This window comes from Plecotus auritus (assembly GCF_963455305.1).
Source record: "Plecotus auritus genome assembly, chromosome: 8".
Classification (NCBI taxonomy): Eukaryota; Metazoa; Chordata; class Mammalia; order Chiroptera; family Vespertilionidae; genus Plecotus; species Plecotus auritus.
In genome coordinates this window covers 62,188,564-62,212,000 of record NC_137782.1, presented here as the reverse complement: position 1 = coordinate 62,212,000, position 23,437 = coordinate 62,188,564, and the positions used below count along the sequence as shown (strand labels likewise).

Below are 23,437 nucleotides of genomic sequence, written 5' to 3'. Positions count from 1 at the left end.
AGTCTTCATTTCTATCACAATTGATTTCAAGTATCACCTCGTCCCTGCTGTCTTTCTCCTACTGCTGCCAGGCACTAAACTCTATAAAGCTGGGCAGAGAGAGATGTACCAGGTAATGGCAAAGCTGTTTGTGTGCCTGCCTTCTACCTCTAGCTTGAGATCTGAGCAGGCTGGGGTCAGGTCTCAGGCATCCCCATCGGGCTTCCATCCAGTAGATGACCCTTAGAGCAGTTTCCAGTTACCATTCCCAGGTAGGTTCTTATTTTGCTTTACTTTTCTAGACCAGAACAGGGGTTCAGCCAATGACCATTTAGGCAAATAGGAGGGAGGCTAACTTTCCACCCACCTTTCTGTGATTTCATTCATGATGAGGCCTCTTACAAACCGTGACTTTAGGAAAGACACTTAATTTAACCTTTCTGAGTCTCCATTCTCATCTATAAAATTAGGATATATAATATACTAAGCTTGTTGTGAGAATAAAGAAAATCAACTACAAAGCCCCTAGCAGCCCGTAGTTGCTCAATAAATAATAGTTCCCCAAGGAGCACTGGATCAGCCCAAAGTGGAAATGGGGCGAAAAAGAAAATATGAATTGGGACACAAAAACTAAGTAGAGGAAATAAATACAAACAGGAATCACAATAAATATAAAGTTAAATTCACCTACTAAATGAATCTTAGATTGGGTTAAAACCAGGCTGTTTACAAGAGACATGCCTAAAGAGATATAGTTCTCTTCACTTTACCCATCCTTCCAATCCCAAAGGTTTGCCTGCAGCCTTTATAACTCCACACTGCAGACAACCCCGTGTCTTTTTTCCCCCATCACCATTTATCCTCCCTATACCCTCTTCTACCTCCACCCCTTCCCCTCAACCCCATGTCTTCATCAGCACACAACTATTACCCCTTGCTCATGGCATACATTGTTGGCAGTGGATTATCTATATAATAAAGGCTCGAAATTATTTTGGGCACCAAAATTTTTATTTATCTACCTTCTTGCTCTAACATTATATAAACATAAACAAAATTTATCTTTTTGACCCAGGGTTGTGATAGGAACCATTACAAAGTGGTGGCAGATCTATGCCTGCTTTTAAGATTCTCTGGCCCCTCAACCTCTGGCTGTCACTTCTCTTGTCCTTTCTCGGCTGTCCCATAACAGTGTATTTTATAACCCCTGTAAAATAGGGACTGAAAGTACCAACCTCATTGTTCTGAGGTATAAGAGAATGCCCAGCACTAAGCCAGGCTCTCAGGAGCATTCGAACTCCAACAGTTCCTCCCCGCCCATTGATACAGCTCCTTCTCATTTGTCATGGGCTGAGGAAGCAGTGAACACGTCTATCAAGAATATGGGCACAACATCCATAGGGCAGGTGAGGGCTTAGATAGTAAAGTGCACAGGTGTTATGACCATCACTCCCAGCTTCCAGCCTAAGGACTGACTGAGTCAGCTGTTCTAAAACCCCTGAGCTCATGGTTCCCTGTGGGTATCTCCCATGTACCTCCACTGTGACCAGGGCTTGAGGAGGGGCTTCTCAATTCCCTCTCCCACACAAGGAACAGTGTGAGGGATATAGCGGAGGCCAAAGACTGAGTGACCAGCCCCAGGGAGTCGATGGGGGACATTAACAAATCATTCTCAAAACTGGTGCCATTTGCTCTTGAGGAGAAAAGGTGGGACTTGGGCAAGGACAGCAGCTAGAAGGCAAAAGGGCAGGTCTGGTTCTCAGTAACGGTAGTGATCGGCCTTGAAGGGGCCATCACGGGGCATGCCCAGGTACTGGGCCTGCTTCTCAGTCAGCTTGGTCAGTTTCACATTCAGCTTTCGCAGGTGGGCTTCAGCTACTGCTTCATCCAACTGGGGAGAAACACAGGAAGACGTGGAGTCAGTACCATGCTCTGGAACCTCTTACCTGCATCCAGCTGCCAATGGAGGCAAGAACTGTTGTGTTGCGGTACCTGCCAGGCGTTACACATATTACCTCATCCTATCTTCAGTCAGACTCAGTGGATGTGCTGTTTTTGACTGCCCAGCTCTCCTTCCTCAAGAGGGAACCATGCTACATCCTCCCCTCCAAGTAACCTGGTGGCACCATCCATTACATCTTCTTTCCCACCTTCCACCAACCCAAGTAGCTAACCAAAATGCCTCTCTGGAATACATCTAGGGACAGAACATTTTTCATAACAGGTTAGACAGGGTCTCTCCAATTTCACTGGGATTTCTAAACAGGAGGGTATCAGTCTCAGTTTGGTAGTGGTAAGTCTATTTGACAAGTGAAGTGAATGTGAAGAAAAAAAAAGAGCCAACACAGAGAAACACAGAGCTCTAATAATACTGAATCACTGGGTCCACTGTCTGAATCTTGACTCCTCCTTTATACAGGGTGGGACAAAAGTAGGTTTACAGTTGTGAATACATAAAACAGAGTTTATTCTTTTATCATTTCTTAATTATTGTATTATTTTTCATTTGGACAACTGTAAACCTACTTTTGCCCCACCCTGTGCAGCCAATAGAGTTTCTTTTTAGATTAAATTGGTTGTGGATGTTTTAAAGCATGTCCTTAAATTCTTTGTCTAGAAATTCATAATACTCCTTTCGGGAGGTGGCGCCTAATTGTTCACCCCTTGAGTGACTCACTTCTAATAGAAAAAAGCAGAAGTGATGGTATATGACTTGGAGACTAGGTTCTAAAAGACACTGCAGCTACTTCCTTTGCTCTCCTGAACCACCCTCTGGGGAAAGGCCAGCTGCCATCTCCTGAGGACACTTAGGTGGCCCTATGGAGATTCCAATGTGACTAGGAACTGAGACCTCCTGCCAACAGTGAAGTGGATCTTCCAGACCATCTAGCCTTCAGATAGCACTGCAACTTCATGAAGGACCTCAAATCAAAGCACCCCACTAAGGTGCTCTCAAATTTCTGACCCACAAAAACTAAAATAATAAGCATTTACTGTGTTAAACCATAAGTTTTGGGGTTAAATTGTTACATAGCAATAGATAATTAACACACCAGTTTAAACGGTTTCTACCACTTGCCACCAAAAGGATCCTGACTAATAAAAAATGGCCATCCTCCTTTCACAAATGTAGAAATCAAGGCTCAGAAAGGTGAAATGACTTGCCCAAGGTCACACGGCTAGTTATTTATAGAGCTAGGATTTGAACCCAAGTCTATCTGGCTCTAAAACCCCAAAACTTGTCTCAAACATCTCAACTTACGGCCTCCAAGGCATCTTCGAAGAGATGGAACAGAAACCAAGGAAGACAGAGGCTGGGGTTAGATAAGGCCAATTTCTAAATCTGACCAATGCTGAAATGCATAAAGGAGTCTGAAAAGAAGGGCACTTAGAGAAAGGTAAACTCTCAGTGTGCGGTGTCACCTTCTCAGCTTCCTGCTCTGGGTAGGGTCTGTCTCTATCCCTAATGCCCCAAGTCCCACCCCATGATGACACAACAGCCTTGGACTACAGCCCAGCCCCTACAACTTTTACATGTCCAAGTGGTTTCATATCCATTGTCTCACTAGAGCCTCACAAATACCCCTAAAGAGGGCAGTATTTACTCTTTTATTTCTCAGAAGAAGAAACTGGGGAGAGGCAGGCAAGGCATGAGCAGAGCCCAGCCCCAAGTCCATGTTAATTCTGGAAGCAGAATCAAGGTCTCTTACTCTCAGAGTACACACTGACTACTCCCTTCACTTGGCCTGACCTAACCCTGAATACACTTCTTCCTTCTCCTTTAACCCACACCCAGAAGGCAGTGTGTCACAATGGTTAACTTGCACAGACAGTAGAGCTGGGTTCTACTCCTGGCCCAATACTTGACAACTGTGGGAGCAAGTCAATCTCTGAACTTTATTTGTAGAATGGATCTCTCATGGCTATCACAAAGATCAACGCTATAGTTCTTGGTGCAAGTAGATACCTTAATAAATGGTGGCTGCTCTCTCTGTCATTGTCCATATATCACATGTGAGGCATGAAGCCAAGGATGTCTTGTCCCCCATCCATGTCTTGGCCGTGATGAAGGAGGTAAGGATGGGGCCATGTGCTGGGGTAGGAGATGAGATCTTTGACTTTTTACTTCCAACCCTGACCTCATTTTAAGGCCTGTCCAATTTCTCACCATCAATCATATTTATTCCAACTGGGATCAGATGGAGGTCAAATCAGACTTTTGAAACCCCGTAACAGGCTGGGGACCTGGCAGGCTGCATAGATCAGGATAGCCCTCAAGGCCCTTATGGATAAAACATCTGGTCCAAGGGAAGTATCCAAAGAAGACTAGGTGGAAAGGAGTTGGCTGGCTCTGGAGGCAGATGCTCTGGGGGCAGATGCCCCAGGCCTCAAGAGGACACCACCCAGGCTTCTTTCTACTTCACTTGGCAGAACCAGCCTTCAAGGGGTGGAGGAGTGGTATGGAGACTTCATCAAAGCTTCCTCAGTATCAAATGCTAGATGAGCAAGTTACTCTTAGGGAAACTGTTAGGGAAACTGAGGCCCAGAAAGGCTAAAAGTTCAACCATGACACTGGAAAAAAAAGGCTGGAACTAAAACATAGCAATTCTGATCCTTGGGGGTATGCACATTGCATAGGGTGTTAGGATAAGCACTGGGTTTGATATGAGAAGACCTCCTTGTCATGGCTACCCTGACCTCACTCCCATAGCATGTCAGATGCTATACTCAGTGTGTTAGTGGTATCATTTCATTCCAAGGCCACAATCCTACAGCCTACAGGCTGCATTTTTGGCTTATAGACATGTCCAAGTTGACCCACCTGATTATTTTTTAAAACTGTTAACAAGTTGCCTACATTTAAAAATTGAATATTTCATACAAAGATCTTAACATCTGCCTTCTCTTGAAATGTCAGGAGCCCTGGTCCAATGGGCCTGAGTTCCAGGTTAATGACAGCTGACCCCTTCACTGGGGCATGTGCTCTTCTGTTAGTCTCCACCAAACCCAATTCACTCATTAACCTGCCCAATCCTTGTGGGCATATGGGTTTGTAACCCCTGATCTAAGAAAATCCTCACAATCCTTAAAGAAGGTAGTATTACCTTCGTTTTACAGAGGAGGAAATAGAAGCACAAAGAAGTTAAGTAACTTTCCCCAGTTATACAGCTGCTAAATGTTAAGGCTTAGATTCAAACCTGGGTGGGTCTCACTATAAAGCCCATGCTCTCCTCATCACCCAGTAGAGAATGGGAGTCATTCTCTACTTTGGGCCTGAGTTTCCTCCTCTGCTAAATGAAGAAAATGCTTTCTGCCCTGTGGACCTCTCAGGTGAACTCTGGCAAGTCCTGTGTGGGGAGCCCAGGGTTGGATGTATGACCCTTGGCCTGGGTTGGAGGTGGGTACCCACCTTCTTGGGCAGGAAATGGACCCCAACAGGGTACTTGTCTGGATGGGTCCACAGTTCAATCTGCGCCAGCACCTGGTTGGTGAAGGAGTTGCTCATCACGAAGCTGGGGTGACCCATCGCACAGCCCAGGTTGACCAGCCGGCCCTCGGCCAGCAGGATGATTCGGCGCCCGTTCTTCAGCCGGTAGCGGTCCACCTGCAAGTGGGCAGAGTAGCAGTGAGGGCTGGTAATGCTCCTAATGTCCACCCCTGCCTTATCGTACCCTCTTGCCCAGCAGGCCTACCTGCCTCCAACAGCACCTGTGAAGGGCCTAGGCTATCCTAGAATAACCGCTAGCATAGCCATGGCACACTCAATTAATAATAATAGACAATATTTATCAAGCAGCTCTGAGCTACAGACCTTATAGATCTGCTGTGAGAATTTAATGAACTGACACATGTAAAGCACTGACACATGGCTTGGCACATACTAAGTACTCAGTAAGTATTAGGTAATGTTGTTATTGTTATTATTATTACTCTTATTGGCATGTGCCCTGAACTAAGAGGATACACATAACTATGTAACTATATGTATATATACATGCGACTAATAACAACCCTATGATCACAGATAAAGAAACTAAAGTTTAAAGTGTTAAACTGTCCAGAGCCACACACTAACAAGTAGCTGCAATTTGAGCCTGGACAGTCTGAGGACAGATCTCATGTTCTTAATCACCATACTCAGTAAAAGCTGAATGTAGTGATGCTAAACCTTGGCTGCACATCAGAATCATCGTGGGACCTTTGGAAAATGGGCCTAACTCCGAGATGCTGATTTAAGTAGCCCTGAAACCAGGCCCCCTTCTTCCCATCCTGTTGCCCAGGTTGCCAGAGCTTCCTCATTTGCCCTCCCTTTGCCAGCCCATTAGCATGCCCCCCTCAGCCCTCCATCTGCCCACCCTGTTAGAAGGGCTGGGGCTCCGCACCTGGGGCTTGATGTTCACTTTTTCCACAGCGTTATCATTCAGCCACTTGACATCAATCTCCACGTCAAAGTGTCCAATGTTACATACGATGGCGTCATCCTTCATCTGCTCGAAGTGCCTATGAGAAGCCCAAATCCATGGGAGACCATCAGGAACGAAGAGCAGCCCCAACCCAGCCCCTTCTCTCACTCCCCAGGATCCCTACCTGCCAAGAATGATGTCGATACAGCCTGTGGTGGTGACAAATATGTTGCCCTCCTGACAAGCCTCGTCCATGGTAGTCACCTCATAGCCTGTGCAGACAGTGGCCATGGGTCATCCAGGGTGGCCTTGCCTTTCCTCTGGCCCCAGTGACTGATAGCCAACCCTCGCCCTATCGTACCCTCCATGGCAGCCTGCAGTGCATTGATGGGGTCAATCTCGGTGATGATGACTCGGGCCCCAAAACCCCTCAGGGCCTGGGCACAACCCTTGCCCACGTCGCCATATCCTGCTACCACCGCCACCTTGCCCGCAATCATCACGTCTGTGGCCCGCTTGATGCCATCTATGAGGGACTCCCGGCAGCCATAGAGGTTGTCAAATTTGCTCTGAAAGGAGAGGGGATATGGGGGCAATGGGAGCAAGCAAGGCCCTACAGCCTCAGACCCACTCTCAGCATCTTGGCCTGATGGACCTTGGGCTGATCATTTATGACTTTTCTCCACCAGCTAATGCCCTCATATGCCTCTCACCCTGCTTTCTGCCCTGTGGAATACCCTGCGATCAGCCCTAAGATCTTGCTAGCCTTTCTCTGCTGGTCCAGAAGGCTTCTCCAGGATCAATTACTAAAAGAGATTGCCCAAAGAATCTGCTTCACTTTAAAGCTCCTGATGCCCAGCTCTCACTGTATAGTTCTTCACCTCTTTAATACACTAATTACCCTCAGTCTGCAATCTCCTCCCTCCCCTCAAATGAGGCCTTCAAGTCCCTAGCCTGCAGCCTTCCCAGGGCTCCTTCCTCAGGGGCCTACTCCCAAGCTGCACTGGGAGCCAACAGCTGGAACTGGAACTGTCATTGCCCCAAGGCTCACCTTTGTGACGGAGTCATTGACGTTGATGGCAGGAACCTTCAGGATCCCGTTGGCCATCATCTTGTACAGGTTGTGGACCCCTGTTGTGGTCTCCTCGGAGATGCCTCGAATGCCTGAACAAGAAAGGAAGGGGTAAGCCTCAGGCCAGGAAGGGGCTACCTAAGGGATTGGCTGGGGGGGGGGGGGGGGGTGAGGGTGGCTCTGGAATGAAGCCTCAAGAGCCTATTACATGAACTCACTCAAATTCTTCATCTTTGTCCCCCCCTGCCCCAACCACTTCTCTTTCTGGGTTCACATTTCAGTGACTGATACCACAGTCTACCTAATCATCCAGGCCAGCAAGAGGGAGGAGTCACCACCATTACCAGGCCACTCCATTCCCCTACCACTGTCCTAGTCCCTGCCACCATTATTCACCTGACCTCCCAGCCACAACCCATCCTCCACACAGCAGGCATTTTGAACATGTACATTTTCAGAGAAATCTTTTCAAAACCCTCCAATTATTTCCATTTGCTCTCAGGATCAAGCTAAATTCTTTTATCTTAACCTATTAATACTCATACATCTGGCCTTTCTCTAGCCGCTCCTGTAACACTCCCTTCTCCCAGGGAAGGAAGCTAAGCTACCAAGCAGGCTGGCTTCTTTCTGTTTTCTGAAGAGTCAGTCCTTTCCTCCCTCACCCCACTTTCCTCTCTACCCTGCTTAAAAAAATATGACGCATTCGCAGACCTGGCTTATGCTTGCTCTTAGATCATCTCAGCCAGACCGCCCCCTCCCTTCCCTAGCCACCCTGGCAGAAGTCAGGTCAGGCCCCAGCACGCCTGCAGGAACCTGCCATCCTCCCATCTTCCACAGAATCTGCTGCTTGAGGTGCTGGGAATCCTACCAGCCTGCTGCTTTCACATGAGCAAGCGGGCTCCATAGAGGTTGCCAGCAAGCACCAAGCCCACTCTCCTATCCACCCTACTCACCCGACAAAAGCTGTGGATACTTGGTGTGGATGAGGTTGGTGAGATCACCGCCGTCGTCCAGAATCATGTTGAGAGGCCCATCCTTGAAGTACAGAGTTTGCTCAATGCACCACAGGTACTCCTCATCTGTTTCACCCTTCCAGGCATACACTGGAGGGTGAATGGCACATCAGTGTCTGCTTCCCCACTGGAACCTGCTCTAGGAAACTACCTGGGCAGAACCAAAACTATCTCCTTCCTAATTCCCATGTTCAGCCACTCCCAGCCCCTCTGAGAACTCAGCGGTAATAAGAACACAACTTGGAGCCACAGAGACCTGAGTTCAAATCCTGGCTCTGCACTTGCCAACTGTGTGACTTTGGGCAAATCACTTCTCTGAGCCTCAGTTTCCTCATCTGTAAATGGATTAAGTGAGCTGGAGGCCAGATACAGGTAACTGGAATGAATTATTTACTTTCCTACTCCCTTCTGTCTAGGCCCCAAGGATAGGGGCATCAACCCATAATGACCAGAATCCCACCCAAAGTGCTGGGACGAGGTGCTGCAGAGGCAGGGAGCCATATTCATGTGGACCCACAAGGCAAGATACAAGAATTGTTCTGCACTAAAAGGACTTGAGGGCCCAGCAGTCTCTGTGGTCGGTGGTCTCAGGCAAAGTCTGGCCAAAAAATTACTAATAGCAGTTATGTATAGTGCTTTTTCTGTGCCAGACATTAGCACCAGTCCAGGCTCCTCCCATCAGATATGGGACACATATGTGGGCTCCCATGAACCACTATGAGAGAAGACCACTGGCCAAGCAGGGCAGGCTGCTTCTCTGTCTATCTGAGGCAGACAATGGTCTTGAGGACAAATAATTTCCCAGAAAAGGACCACGAAGCCCAACCATGGCTGAGGAATGGAGACAAGCCTATCCAGCCCTGGTCAGTCGCTGAAAGGATCCTCCTGACCCTCTCCCCCGCACCTGAGGCTCGTGAGGACTCATGGATGTCCTACTTAATCACCATCAGAGCTAACCACTCCCCTCCATAGGCCGAGGCTGACACATGCCATTTCTCCAACAGCTTATGAAAGCTCTTCCTCTTATTTTTGGTCCTTCTACAGACCCTAGGCAATGAACCTCTAGAGCTCTTTTTCTGACCAGTATTCCTCCCGATTCTTTTTGGAAACAGACCCACATCCATCCTTTTTTTAAAAAGGTTTTTAATGACTTTTAGAGAGAGAGGACAGAAGAGGGAGAGAAACATCGATCAGCTGCCTCCTACACGTCCCCCACGGGGGATCAAGCCCGCAACCCAGGCATGTGCCCTGACTAGGAATCAAACCCTCCTGGTGCATGGGTTGATGCTCAACCACGGAGCTATACTGGCCAGGCCCTACATCCTTTTTTTTCTTTTCCTCCACATCCTGTTTTTAAGGATCTTCCCCCTCTCTATACCAAGTGGTTCCCAAGCACAAGATCCTGTCCTTCTTGATCACAAGACAAGCTGGGACACTAAGTACCTCCCACAGAATTTTAGATGGCAACAGAATAAAACAGCTTTCTTATGGGTCATTAGGCTAGGATTGTGTGGCCATGACTCCTCTCCCCAGCCGCAGGGAAGTCTGTCACTATAGGAGCCAGGAAGCAAACATGGAGAAGCAAGAGCCCCTTCATGCATTCCCACACCCCCCAGCAGCAAGCAGGACTCACCTGGAATGCCGGCCTTGGCAATGGCAGCTGCTGCATGGTCCTGGGTGGAGAAGATGTTGCAGCTGGACCACTGCACCTGAAGAGCCAGTAAGATAGGGCTGTGTGGTCACAGAAACTCCGGGGTCATTGGACAGGGATAAGAACAAGCCCTGGTGCTAAAAGTGAGAAGCTTACTGTATGATCTAGGCCCAGCCAGCTCTATGACCATAGAGTGGTGGACCTGGTAAGTGAATAGGAGCCAGAGCAGTGACAAGACCCAACTTATATATATTTTTTAATTTCTTTATTGATTAAGGTATTACATATGTGTCCTTGATCCCCCATTATCCCCCACCTCCCATTCATGACCCCACCCCCCTGTTGTCTGTGTCCATTGATTAGGCTTATATGCATGCATATAAGTCCTTTGGTTGATCAAGACCTAACTTTTATTTTAAAACAGCACTCTGGTGCCATGTGGAAGAGAAAGGGCTCCACAAGGAAGCAAGGAGAGGAGTGAAGAAGCTGTTAAGAGGTCAGGCAAGAGATGTAATAGTAGCAGTGGAGGTGATAATAGGTATCTTTTGAAGGCTGAGCTGAACCAATTTGCTGTAGAATTAGTTGTTGGAGTGAGAGACAAAGTGGAGTCAGGGATGACACCAGGTTCTTGAACTAAGAAAACCTGGAAGGCTGAATTTCCATTTGCTTATGTGAGGAAGACTGCAGAAAGGGGTGGGGAAGGGGCGCACAAGAAATCATGAGTTTGTTTGGATATGTTGAGGTTGTTATGTCTACTAGATCTCCAAGTGGAGCTGGCACATCAGCTGCTGAATATACAAGTCTCGAGTTGGGGGTGGGGGTGGAGGAAAATCTAGGCTGGTACATTTACCTGAGAGTCATCACCATGTAGATAGTATTTAAAGCTATAAAATCAGAGTGTGAATGTTTAAAAGAAATACAAGGACTGAGTCTAATGTAGTCTGTTGGTTTGGGCTGCTCTCCTGCCCTCTTTTGGAGAAGCACTATCTTGTTCCGAGACTCCTAAAGAGGTTAGAAGAGCTGTCAATCAGGTACACATGACCCAGGCTGAACCAATCAGAGCACATCATCCTTCTGGCAGCCATGATTGGCCCAGGGCAGGCACATGACCCTAGGAGGGCCAATGAGAGCCAGTCCTTCCATGTCTCAGTTGGACATTGGGGTTGAATTTTTCTACCAGAGCTCCTTAGGTAGGAGGATGTGAATTGAGAGCAGTTTAATGCTATCTTCCCAGCCAGAAAAAAAATGTGCACACCAGTCACCACAAAAGTGACGGCACTGTGACAAGGCTGTTGCTCCAGCTAGGCCTGAGGGGGCAAACCACACTGGTTTTCCCACTTCACACAGAATAGCTGCAGAGCTTACCTCAGCACCCAGGGCAACAAGGGTCTCAATGAGGACGGCTGTCTCAACGGTCATGTGCAGGCAGCCGGCGATGCGGGCACCCTTCAGTGGCTTGGAAGCCGAGTACATCTCCCGCATGCGCATCAGGCCCGGCATCTCGTTCTCTGCTATGTCCAGGGCCTTGCGTCCCCAGGAGGCCAGGCTGATGTCAGCTGCAAAGGCAGGATGAATGGGAGTTCCATGAGCGGCTCATCCCACCAACCAGGAAGCACGCCACTGGTCACTCATCCATGTGTGGACTTGAAACATTAGGCTGAGCAATCTGGTCAGTGACTCTGTCACTCATTCAACAAGAATTTATGGAGCTGAGGCAGTCAAAAGAGAAAGGCATGGTCCCTGCCTAACTTCAACTTATAATCTTGTGGGAGAGTACATTTAATCAAAGAATCACACAAGTATGCATAAATAACACAGGTAAGTGCCCCCTTGAAAAATAGCTATCAGCCTATATATATGTATATATACTTCCCACTACCTTTTCTGCTGCCACCTACCGACTTCCTCATTCCCTAAAGATTTTAGCTCCTGGTTGACTGTCCATCTCCCAAGTCATCACTCTTGCTAACTTCATACTCATAAATGATACTATTAACACCTTGGATTTGGCACAGTTCTTTGATTTTCCTTAAGATATGAAAAAGCTTCTTCCCCACTCCTGATGTTTCCACATGGAGAGAATTCATCTGTGTGACACTTTTGGGTCTTTCTGCCCCAGGGGAGGTGGAATGACTTGTCTGATTAGTAAACTTGGGAGGAATAAATTTGGCATGTGCAGTTCAGCTCTCCCTTTTTTTATTTTCTTTTTTTAAATACTTAAACAAAAATATTTTTATTGATATTTAGAGAGAGAGAAAGGGAGGGGGAGAGAAACCGATGTGAGAGGGAAACATTGGTTGGCTGCCTCCTGCACGCCCCTATCAGGGATGTGCACTGACTGGGAATCAAACTGGCCACCTTTCGGTGCCCAACTAACTAAGCCATACTAACCAGGCGCAGCTCTCCCTTCTTTTGCAAGCAAACAGTAGCCACCTTGCTTACAGGAAGCATGTTCTTCTACACTGAGACCTACCAGGCCCACCTTGCCTTTAATGGATATGTAACTGAATTTGGGGGTTCAGTTAGCAAGTACACATGAACCTCCTTGTTCTTCAATGTTAATCTACATCCTCTGGCTTCAATGTTAGTAATATAAGTTATATTTTGGCTTCTGCCACCCCAAATGTCTCAAATTTGTCCAAATTCTCAGGCAGGAAAAGAGAATACTATTATGAGCTCTCTCACTATCTCAATATTCTTCTAATAATCACCCTCCCTACCCACGCCACACTAGCCCATTCCGAAGGTCAGTCCCTTCCCTTGTAAAAGTTATCTGTCTTGCTTATAAACCTCTCTTGGAAAATCAGATTCAATAGATCTAGGATGGGGCCTAGGACTGCTGGTGATTATTATATTTAGGGAAGCTTAGATCCTGTCAATTACCCAAGGGGGTAATAACAAATAATAAAACTGACTACATCAGACTGCTTCCTGCTGTACAATTCAGAGATGAAATATTCCTCCTCCATGGGAGGGACTACTTCTACTGGGCCTCAACACACACACCCTCCCCCTATCATTACCCCTACCCTACCCTGCCCACCTTGGCAGCCCATCACCAATGATACTCCCCCCTGGAAATACTGATTTCAAGCAAATGACTGTGACTATGTCCCATCTTTCCAATCTTCTCCCTCTACAGCCCCAATTCTAGGAAGGCTGCAGCCAGTCAGGTCTGAACCTCTAATGCATTAATCCTACCAGTTTCCACTGCCCCTCATAGTTTGCCTTCACGTTCTCAATTTCTTCCTCCCACATTTTAAGATTTTGCTATCCTTTCTACCCTTCTGTCCTCTGATAACTCATGGCAAAACTCCCACCATAGTTAAACCCAATCCTCCACTCCACCTAAACCAGTGGTCGGCAAACTCATTAGTCAACAGAGCCAAATATCAACAGTATGATTGAAATTTCTTTTGAGAGCCCTAACCGATTTGGCTCAGTGGATAGAGCGTCAGCCTGCAGACTCAAGGGTCCCAGGTTCGATTCCGGTCAAGGGCATGTACCTTGGTTGCGGGCACATCCCCAGTAGGGGGTGTGCAAGAGGCAGCTGATCAATGTTTGTCTCTCATCGATGTTTCTAGCTCTCTGTCCCTCTCCCTTCCTCTTTGTAAAAAAATCAATAAAATATATTTTTTTTTAAAAATTTCTTTTGAGAGCCGAAAACCGACTTCTACGCATGGGCCACGAAGTTTCAATCACACTGTACGTGCGTGCCCGCACGTGGTATTTTGTGGAAGAGCCACACTCAAGGGGCCAAAGAGCCGCATGTGGCTCGCGAGCCGCAGTTTGCCAACCACTGACCATAAACCATTGAGTCCAGCGGGAGAAAAATCACAACCACACTAAAAGGTCTCATTTACTAAGACACAAATTCAAGAAACAGGCCAGCAATCCTATCACATTTTCTTAGTAAATTTACTCTCAACTGATGACCTCATTTCACGATTCACTGAAAAGAATTCAGAACTGGGCCACTTTTCCTCCACAGAATCCACTAGTCCTCCTCAACTGTAGCTTCAGACTAGGCATTCTTTTGTTACAATAGATGAGTTGTCTCTGCTCTGTGGGGCCTGATCCCATGTCCTCTGGCATCCTTGAGACTTCACTATTCCATGGATACTGCTCTTCTCAAGGTCTCTCAAGACCAGCCTGATTCCCACATCTAATAGTCAATTATCTATGTTCATGCTTCTCCCTGCAGCACTGATCCCACTAATTACTCCTTCCTTCTGAAACCCTTTCTTTGTTTGGCTTCTATAAGGTCCTGTGTTTTCCCTACTACTTTTCTGGCTTCTTTTCCTATAAATGACTAATGTTTGGAAGCCCTCAGGGTTCCATCTTCTCCCTTTTCCTTTAAATACGGTCTCTGCAGCAGTGACTCCCACGTATTTATCTCCAGCCCAACTTCTCCCCTGATTAGGAGACTCATATAATCCAATTGCCTGCTGAAGAGCTCCACTTAGATGCACAACTGGATTTATTATATGTCAATTTTGAACCCTCATGACTCCTTAACCTTTCCAATTTTCCCATTTTAGGAAATGAAATACTATTCGAACAGCCACTCCAGACAAAAATTTTCTTGGTTCTTTTCCCCTTTCACCCTCTTCCAATCCATCAGCGTATTGTTGGCTCAAAATCACAAATATAGCCCTAGCTGGTTTGGCTCAGTGGATAGAGTGTCGGCCTGGGGACTGAAGGGTCCCAGGTTCAATTCCGGTCAAGGGCACGTACCTTGGTTGCAGGCACATCCCCAGTAGGGAGTGTGCAGGAGGCAGCTGATCGATGCTTCTCTCTCATCGATGTTTCTAACTCTCTATCCCTCTCTATTCCTCTCTGTAAAAAATCAATAAAATGTATTTTTTTTTAAAAAATCACAAATATATAAGCAATCCAACCATATCTTACTACCTTGGGTCACTGTAGAAGCCTCTTCACTGGTCTACTATTCTCCCCACAGAAGCCAGAAGCTGCTTTATAAAATTTAAGTTATAGCACCTCCACTCTTCTGCTAAAGTAAAAAACAAACCTCCAATGGCTTCCCCTTATCTTCTCTATATATAAAAGCCTAATATGCTAAGTGTCTGACCTTTTGACCATTCGCTGACGCGCACTGACCATCAAGGGGCAGACACTCTGACTGGTAGGTTAGCTTGCTGCTGGGGTCCGGCCAATCGGGACTGGGCAAGACGGGCCGGACATGCCCTGGAGCCCGCCCACAACCCCTTCCTGGCCTCTAAAATAGTTCTTCTAATTAATTTCCTTTCAGTGTGCATGAATCTGTGCACTGGGCCTCTGGTCCATTAATAAAATCCTAACTCCTCACATGGCCTGAGGGCCCTACCCACATGACTGCCCACCCTTGTTCTCCTACCTCCTTCCCCTCCCTAGCTTCTCAACCACAATATCTGCTTACTGTTGGTCTTCAGACAATCTGAACTCATTCCCTCCTCAGGGTTTTAACCCAAGGAGTTCTCTTAGCCTGTATGGTTCCTCCCCAAGCATCTGATACAGACCTGGAAAACAGTAGGTGCTCAACAAAAACCTGGAAACAGGAAAGAACTTAGAGGAATGGAATGCACCAGGATGACTCTAGTAGATGGAGTAAGATAAGTCAGAATCTTATTCCCAGTAAGGTGGCAAGACTACAGAGTTTTAAGGGGAAGTATCATGACCAATTTATCTTTTGAAAAGACCCCTTTGGCCCAGTCAGCATGGCACAGTGGTTGAGCATCAACCTATAAACTAGGAGGTCACAGTTCAATTCCCGGTCAGAGCACATGCTCAGGTTGGGGGGCGTGCAGGAGGCAGCAGCCAATCAATGATTCTTTCTCATCATTGATGTTTCTCTCTCTCTCTCTCTCCCTTTCTCTCTAAAATCAATAAAAATATTTTTTAAAAAGAAAAGACCCCTTTGATGGCTGCATGTATATGTGGAGCAAGAGACCCAGGGAAACCTGTGAGGAGAGTGACCAGAACTGGGGTGGTGGCTGTGAAGATAAAGAAGTGGGTGGTGCCCTGGCCGGTTTGGCTCAGTGGCTAGAGCGTCAGCCTGTGGACTGAAGGGTCCCAGGTTTGATTCCGGTCAAGGGCATGTACCTTGGTTGCGGGCACATCCCCAATGGGGAGTGTGCAGGAGGCAGCTGATTGATGTTTCTCTCTCATCTATGTTTCTAACTATCTCTCTCCCTTCCTCTCTGTAAAAAATCAATAAAATATATTTAAAAAAAAAAAAAAAAAAAGAAGTGGGTGGAACTCACTTACAAAATGGAGATAACAATACATTAAATGTATGCATGTCTGCACCAACCTCATCCTTGAGTCACCTTTGTATGTCCAGTGCCCAGCAGGGCCTGGCACAGAGAAGGGTTCAGCAAATGTTTACCGACCATATCTGTTGTTAGGACAGAATGAGAGAAGGACCATGAAAGGAGCTGGCACAAGACAGGGGTGGCAAAAAAGAAACAAATCTAAACCCAGTACAACTCCCAGCATTTACCAATGAGAAAAGGACCAGAAAGGGGTTTGCCCCAGGTTCCACAGCCAGTCAGTGGCAGAGGAGGGACTGGTGGCCAGAAAGAGCTAGTGCCAGAGGCCTTCTCAAGGCTCCTGAGGCCCAGCAGTAATGGACAATGGGTTCTGTCCTATCCAGCTAAGCTCCACCCACTCTATCACCTGTCCCTCTAGCTAAAAATAACACCACTGTCCTCATGGCAGCTGTGCCAGCCCCAGAGTTTTCCCTCAACTCCAAAGGCACAGAAAGGTCTAGTGCTCCAGGCTCTGAGGCTTTTGGTCCTACAGGAGCTGAGAACTTGAAGTTGCAGGGACACCTTTTGGCCAGGACAAGCCAAGAGGAATAGCAAGACCCTCTCAGAGCCTCACTTTCTTCATCTGTACAGTGGGAATAATCATCCCCAACCTTGCTGAGTCCTGAGGATTAAAGATGCATTTGGACAAAGGCTAGCACAATATGCCCTCCTCAATGGGGGCTTCCTCCCTCCATCCCAGCCAAGCTCCCTCACTTCCAAATGTAGCCTTACCTCTTCCCACAAAACCCAATGCCCTCAACCCTGACCCATCGATCTCTCCATATCATGACAAGCCTCTATCCAACTCTGCCACTAACGTTACCTTGACTTAACCTTTCTGGGCTTCAGTTTCATCACCCATAAAATGGGGACATCTACTCTGGCCATTACTTCATAATCTACTACTGATAAGCTACTACAATTGACCCTTGAACAACACAAGGGTTAGGGGCAATGACCTCATCACTCAAAAATCTATGCAAGCCCAGCCCATGTGGCTCAATGGTTAAGCATCAGCCCATGAACCAAGAGGTCACCAGTCCAATTCCAGGTCAGGGCACATGCCAGGGGTGCAGGCTTGATCCCAATAAGGGGGTGTACGGGAGGCAGCTGATGGATGTTTCTCTCTCATCATTGATGTTTCTATCTCTCTCTCCCTCTCCCAAATCAATAAAAATATATAGATATTTTTAAATTTGCCTTCCTAAAAAAAAATAATCTGTGCAAGGAGCTCTTGTATTTCTCCGCATAATGTAAAGACTTGTGATTTCAGGATGACTGACCTGCTCAGTGACACACAAGTTCCAAATAAAGATTTTGCATTAAAGTAAACAAACAAAACAAAAGAAACACACAATTAATTTGTTTTTTAAATCTGGCCCTGTCCGGTGTGACTCAATTGGTTAGGCATCATCCCGTGCACCAAAAGGTCATACATAGGTTGATTCCTAGTCAGGGCACATGCCCAAGTTACAGGTTTGATTCCTGGTCAGCCTGCATGTGGGAGGCAGGCAATCAATGTCTCTTTCTCTTTCTCTCCCTTCAATCAATAACATAAAAATAAATACATAAAAATAAAATCTATAACTTTTGATGCCTCCAAAACTTCAGTCATCCTTGGTATCCAAGGATGGGTTTCAGGACCCACCCATAAGGATACCAAAATCCATGGATGCTCCAGTCCCTCATGTAAAATGGCATAGAACTGCCCTCCCCAGATAGCTGTTGGTTAGAGCATCATCATTATACACCAAGGTTTTGGGTTCGATCCCTGGTCAGGGCACGTACAAGAAGCAACCAATGAATGCACAAATCAGTGGAACAACAAATCAATGTTTCTCTCTCCCTAAAAACCAACCAAAATTTCTTAACCTTTAAAAAATAATTAAATGGGCCCTAACCGATTTGGCTCAGTGGATAGAGTGTCAGCCTGCGGACTCAAGGGTCCCAGGTTCGATTCCTGTCAAGGGCATGTACCTTGGTTGCAGGCACATACCCAGTAGGGAGTGTGCAGGAGGCAGCTGATCGATGTTTCTCTCATCGATGTTTCTAACTCTCTATCCCTCTCCCTTCCTCTCTGTAAAAAAAAATCAATAAAATATATTAAAAAATAAATAAATAATAAATGGGATAGAATAATGCATATGGCCCTCCACATAAGCAGATTCAAACAACTACTGATGGAAAATACCACAGATGTGAAATCTAGAGACATGAAGGCCAAATTGTGTGTTTATTGAAAAAAGCCACATATAATGGACCCATGTTGTTCAAAGGTCAACTGTATTTCACAGAATTTCTGCAAGTCACTTTCTGTTACAGCCTCAGCTGCTTTCTCTGTATACTATAATGGGATCCAACCCACCTCTGATTATTGTGTAAACACATGCAAATCACCAGATACACAGCAAGAGCTCCATAAATGTTGATGCCTTTCTCCAGGTTTAATGGTGTCTTGAATTTACTTCAAAAACGGCTAGCCAGCATGAACTGGTTTTTTCAAAGAACATTAGTTGTTCTAGTGTTCTCTGATATACAGTGGTGAGGTGCGCTCAGAGGACTACAGTGCCTGGGTTCATATCCTGCTCCATTTGGTTCCAGCTGTAGGAAGGCAGGTTACCTTTATTTCCTGTGTCTTAGTACACTCATTGTAAAATGAGAAAGTAAAAGCCGTGTGAATAAAATGAATTAATCTAGGATAAAGATGTAAGATGGTGCCCATCCCCTAGTAAACGCCCAAAATATTTAAACTATCAGTATATCATCTTCAATCCATAGGACAGCAAGAAGAATTGTTCTAACCACTCCAAATTTTCTTTGAGATTCTCTGCAGGACTGTCGCTGTTGGCCAGGCGGGTGACCCCAGAGGTTGAGTAACAGTCCAAAGTCCCCTGTGAATGTACAGTGCCGGCCTTGGATTCGCTCTCCAGGCCTCGCCTCACACGCCTATTGGGGGGCTCCAGTTCCCTCGCCTTCCCTGTAGGAAGCTCAGAGAAGGACCGGCACTTGTCCGGGACCACCCAGCTGGCCAAAGAGCTGGCCCAGGCTCCGGAAGCAGGATCTGGACCTCCTAGTGTAGGTCCTGGCAGATGCCAGCAATCCCAGGCCACGGTCAGGTGCGCACTTCCCGCCAGTCCCAGCGGGCTCGGTGCGAAACGTGCCGCCTGTTGGAGGCTCCGTATCCATGCCGCAATACTGGGCCTCGCGGGTTATGCCGGAACTCGTAGTCCGCGGCCAGCCCCGACAACCCGCTCGCTGTCGCGCGAGAACTCCAACCCCCAGGCGGCCTCGCGCGGCCAGGATCGCGCGGAGCCAACGATTCAAGGGGGTCCTCAGCGCCTCGCGTCGGCACCCCGGCCGTCGCCGGCACAGGCCCCCTACGGACAAGGAGCAGAAGCGGCCTGCTTCATGTCCTGGAACTCACCGACTTTGTAGGGCAGTTTGTCCGTCATGCTGACGGCAACTCCGTACGGAGTGATGGACACAGGCGAAAGGGGCCGGGCCACGTACAGGGAACCGGAACGGGGCGGGCAACAACGGGAAGGGATCAGCGCCTGGCGCCGGCGCCTTTAAATATCTCACCCTTATTTGCATATTCATGATCTCGGTGGGGCTGAGCCATGGGGGCGGGGCTCAATGCACAGGGGCAGGACCAGAGTGAATTTGGACCTCTCCAGAGAAGAGGACAGGTTTCATCCCATGTGAGTCGGAATGCAGCTCGGGGAGAGGCCTGAGAGCAAATGAGAGATTGCTCTTTGTTTCGTTAAGCCAGTGAATCGATGTCAAAACCGAGTGGAACTGAAATTCCAACCAGTTCATTTCCCTGTGCCTCAGTTTCCTCATCTGTAAAATGTGCGGAATGATATCTACCACACAGATTATACGTAAAGTTGCAATAGGTCAGTTACCTAGAATCCCAGACCTTCCACCCTCTTCTAACCTGACCACTCTCCTGAGTTTAGGTAAGTTCGTATGCACTTTTATACTTTTAATACATATGTAAAATCATTAAATACTTAGTAGAATTCTTTGTGTTTAAAACCTTTTATATAAATGGTACCATACTGTACTGGCTGAATCCAGCAGATGTGCCTCAGCCTGAATCCTGTCTCACCAATGTGCCCCTGGCTTCCACTTTCCTAATCCTCCAACTGTTCCTTATCAGGCCTTAACTTCCTCCTTCACTAGCGCCTTTAAGTGTTGATGTTCCTTTTTCCTCTTATTCTGCTCCATCTTCCTGGGCCATCTCACCCACACTTATGGCTATTGTGACCACATATATCCAAGTGATTCGAGTATTCATGGACTAAAAGTCTTACCCCAGGAGCCACCTGTTTCCCTTCTTAGTCACATGCCTCTTCTCCCCAACCCTGGAATTATCGTTACAGTGAATTTTGTCTTAATCATTTATTTGCTTTATTTTATTTAAATATATTTTATTGCTTTTTTACAGAGAGGGATAGAGAGTTAGAAACATCGATGAGAGAGAAACATCAATCAGCTGCTTCCTGCACACCCCATACTGGGGATGTGCCTGCAACCAAGGTACATGCCCTTGACCGGAATCAAACCTGGGACCTTCCAGTCTGCAGTCCAACGCTCTATCCACTGAGCCAAACCGGTTAGGGCTTATTTGCTTTTCTTAATGGGTCTTGACAATCGGTAAATAATACATTCTTTAGTTTGCCTTTTTGCCTTTTTGTAAATGAAATCATACTGTATATATTCTGCAACTTGCTTTTCTCTCTCAATATTGCTTTTGAGAGTCATTTGAAAGCTGTGGTTCATTTATTTTCATTGCTGTATAATCCATTTATTCATTTTATTATTTTTAAATATGTTTTTTATTATTTTTATTGATTTCAGAGAGGAAGAGAGACAGAAACATCAAAGATGAAAGAGAATCGTCAATCAGCTGCCTCCTGCACGCCCCCTACTTGGGATCAAGCCCGAAACCTGGGCATGTGCCCTTGACTGGAATCAAACCCAGGACCCTTCAGTCCACAGGCCAACACGCTATCCACTGAGCCAAACCAGCTAGGGCTATTCATTTTTTTATTGATAGACTTTGAGTTGTTCATGACTGCCCATTTAAAAATAGGTGGTTTGAGCCCTGGCTGGGTAGCTTAGTTGGTTAGAGTGTCGTCCCAATACACCTACATTGCAGGTTTGTACCCTGGTCAGGGCACATACAAGAATCAACAAATGAATGCATAAATAAGTAGAATAACAAATCGATGTTTCTGTGTGTATGTGTGTGTGTCTTATTTTCTCTCTACTTTCCTCTCTCTCTAAAATAAAATTTTTTTTAATTTTTTAAAAATTAAAAGTAGGTGGTTTGCTTTTTCTTTTTAGTTAATAGGAATTCTTTATGTATTCTGGATACTATCCCTTGCTAATTATGTGTGCTGCAAATATCTTCTCCAGGTTTGTGGTTTGTCTTCTCACCCTTTCTATGTTGTTGTTCTTTTTCTTTTTAATTTACGTTTTTGTTTTTATTATTATTGTAGAGAGAGAGAAAGGGAGTGAGAGAAACATCAATTCATTGTTCCACTTATTGAACTGACTAGAACTTCCAATACTATCTATATACATAAAAGCCTAATATGCAAAGTGTCCCCTCAGGAGTTCCACCAGGAGAACGGGAGTTCAATCACTCGCTGTGACATGTGCTGATCACCGGGGGGTGGCGCAAAACATGGCGGGTGACCGGCAGTGGTGGCGGCAGGGTGCTGAGGGAGTGAAGAAAGAGGGAGGCGGGGAGGCGGGGGAAACTGCATGGTGGTGGCTTGTGGGTGGCGAGGGAAGGAGGAGGAGGGGAGGTGGGGAGGCTTATCAGCCCTGATCACTGGCCAGGCCTAGGGACCCTACCCATGCACAAATTTCATGCACCAGGCCTCTAGTGTTGAATAAGAGTGGTGAGAGCAGACATCCTTGCCTTGTTCTTGGGACAGAAAGCATTCAGTCTGTGGGGGGTGGGGGGTGGGGGCGCAGGCGGGAGTGGGGGAGAAGGAAGAAGCATTCAGTCTTTCACCGTTTTTTTTTATTGTTGTTGTTAATCCTCACCTGAGGATATTTTTCCATTGATTTCTAGAGAGAGTGGAAGGGTTGGGGAGAGACAGAGAGAGGAACATCAATGTGAGACACATCAATTGGGTGCCTCCCACACACGCCCCAACTGACTCAGGTTAGGGATCGAGCCTGCAACCCAGGTATGTATCCTTGACTGGAATCAAACGCAAGACCCTTCAGTCTGAGGGCCAACACTCTATCCACTAAGCCAAACCAGCTAGGGCTCTTTCACCATTTAAAAAAAAATTATTGATTTTTATTTTATTTTATTTTTAAATATATTTTATTGATTTTTTACAGAGAGGAAGGGAGAGGGATAGAGAGTTAGAAACATCGATGAGAGAGAAACATCGATCAGCTGTCTCCTGCACACCCCCTACTGGGGATGTGCCCGCAACCAAGGTACATGCCCTTGACCGGAATCGAACCTGGGACCCTTCAGTCCACAGGCCAATGCTCTATCCACTGAGCCAAACCAGTTAGGGCGATTTTTATTTTATTTTTAATGAGAGAGGAAGGGGGGAGAGAGAAACGTCAATTCCACTTATTTATGCATTCATTAGTTGATTCTCATATGTGCCCTGACCTGGGATCCAACCCACAACCTTAGTGTATCAGGATGACTCTCTAGCCAACTGAGCTACCCAGCCAGGGCCAGTATTTCACCATTAAGTATGTTAGCCATAGATTTTTTTTTTTTTTTTGTAGATGCTCTTTGTTGAGAAAGTTCCTTTCTTTTTCTGTTTTTCTCGTGGTTTTTAAAAATCATGAACAGATATTGAATTTTCTTGTGTGCTTTTCCTGATATCAGCTGATATCTTGAGGTTTTTCTTCTTTAGACTGTTATTATGGTGGATTGCATTGATTGGTTTTAAAATATTAACCAGCTTTGCATCCTTGGAATGTCCACTATTCCACCCGCCCACCTTTGCCCA

The 23,437-nt window shown here is 46.4% G+C and overlaps 1 protein-coding gene and 1 long non-coding RNA gene across 3 annotated transcripts; one reads left to right on the top strand and one right to left on the bottom strand.

Moving 5' to 3' along the window:
* Positions 1-640: 640 nt before the first annotated feature.
* AHCY (adenosylhomocysteinase) lies at positions 641-19,984 on the bottom strand. Of its 2 annotated transcripts, none has more exons than XM_080685030.1 (10): positions 19,855-19,984; positions 11,485-11,675; positions 10,102-10,177; positions 8,409-8,558; positions 7,435-7,547; positions 6,745-6,952; positions 6,568-6,655; positions 6,363-6,480; positions 5,390-5,584; positions 641-1,870 (listed from the first exon to the last, which is right to left on the bottom strand). In XM_080685030.1, the coding sequence occupies exons 1-10, from the start codon at positions 19,880-19,882 to the stop codon at positions 1,739-1,741; spliced, it is 1,299 nt and encodes a 432-aa protein (XP_080541156.1). In that variant the 5' UTR covers positions 19,883-19,984; the 3' UTR covers positions 641-1,738. The 2 variants fall into 2 exon arrangements, with proteins under 2 accessions (XP_080541156.1, XP_080541157.1); XM_080685031.1 differs by having other exon boundaries at positions 18,796-19,938.
* Positions 19,725-21,748, top strand: LOC308256768. Its single transcript, XR_013961470.1, has 3 exons — positions 19,725-20,392; positions 20,884-21,051; positions 21,297-21,748. It is a non-coding gene; the product is annotated as an uncharacterized lncRNA (long non-coding RNA).
* The last annotated feature ends 1,689 nt before the right edge of the window (positions 21,749-23,437 follow it).

Excerpts from the sequence above, each read along its gene's own strand:
- AHCY (XM_080685030.1), bottom strand. The coding sequence starts at position 19,882 with ATGACGGACAAACTGCCCTACAAAGTCG. Across the intron at positions 8,559-10,101 it reads TGCCAAGGCCGGCATTCCAG|TGTATGCCTGGAAGGGTGAA; the intron begins GTGAGTCCTGCT and ends TTCACCCTCCAG. Across the intron at positions 1,871-5,389 it reads TCCATTTCCTGCCCAAGAAG|TTGGATGAAGCAGTAGCTGA; the intron begins GTGGGTACCCAC and ends GTTTCTCCCCAG.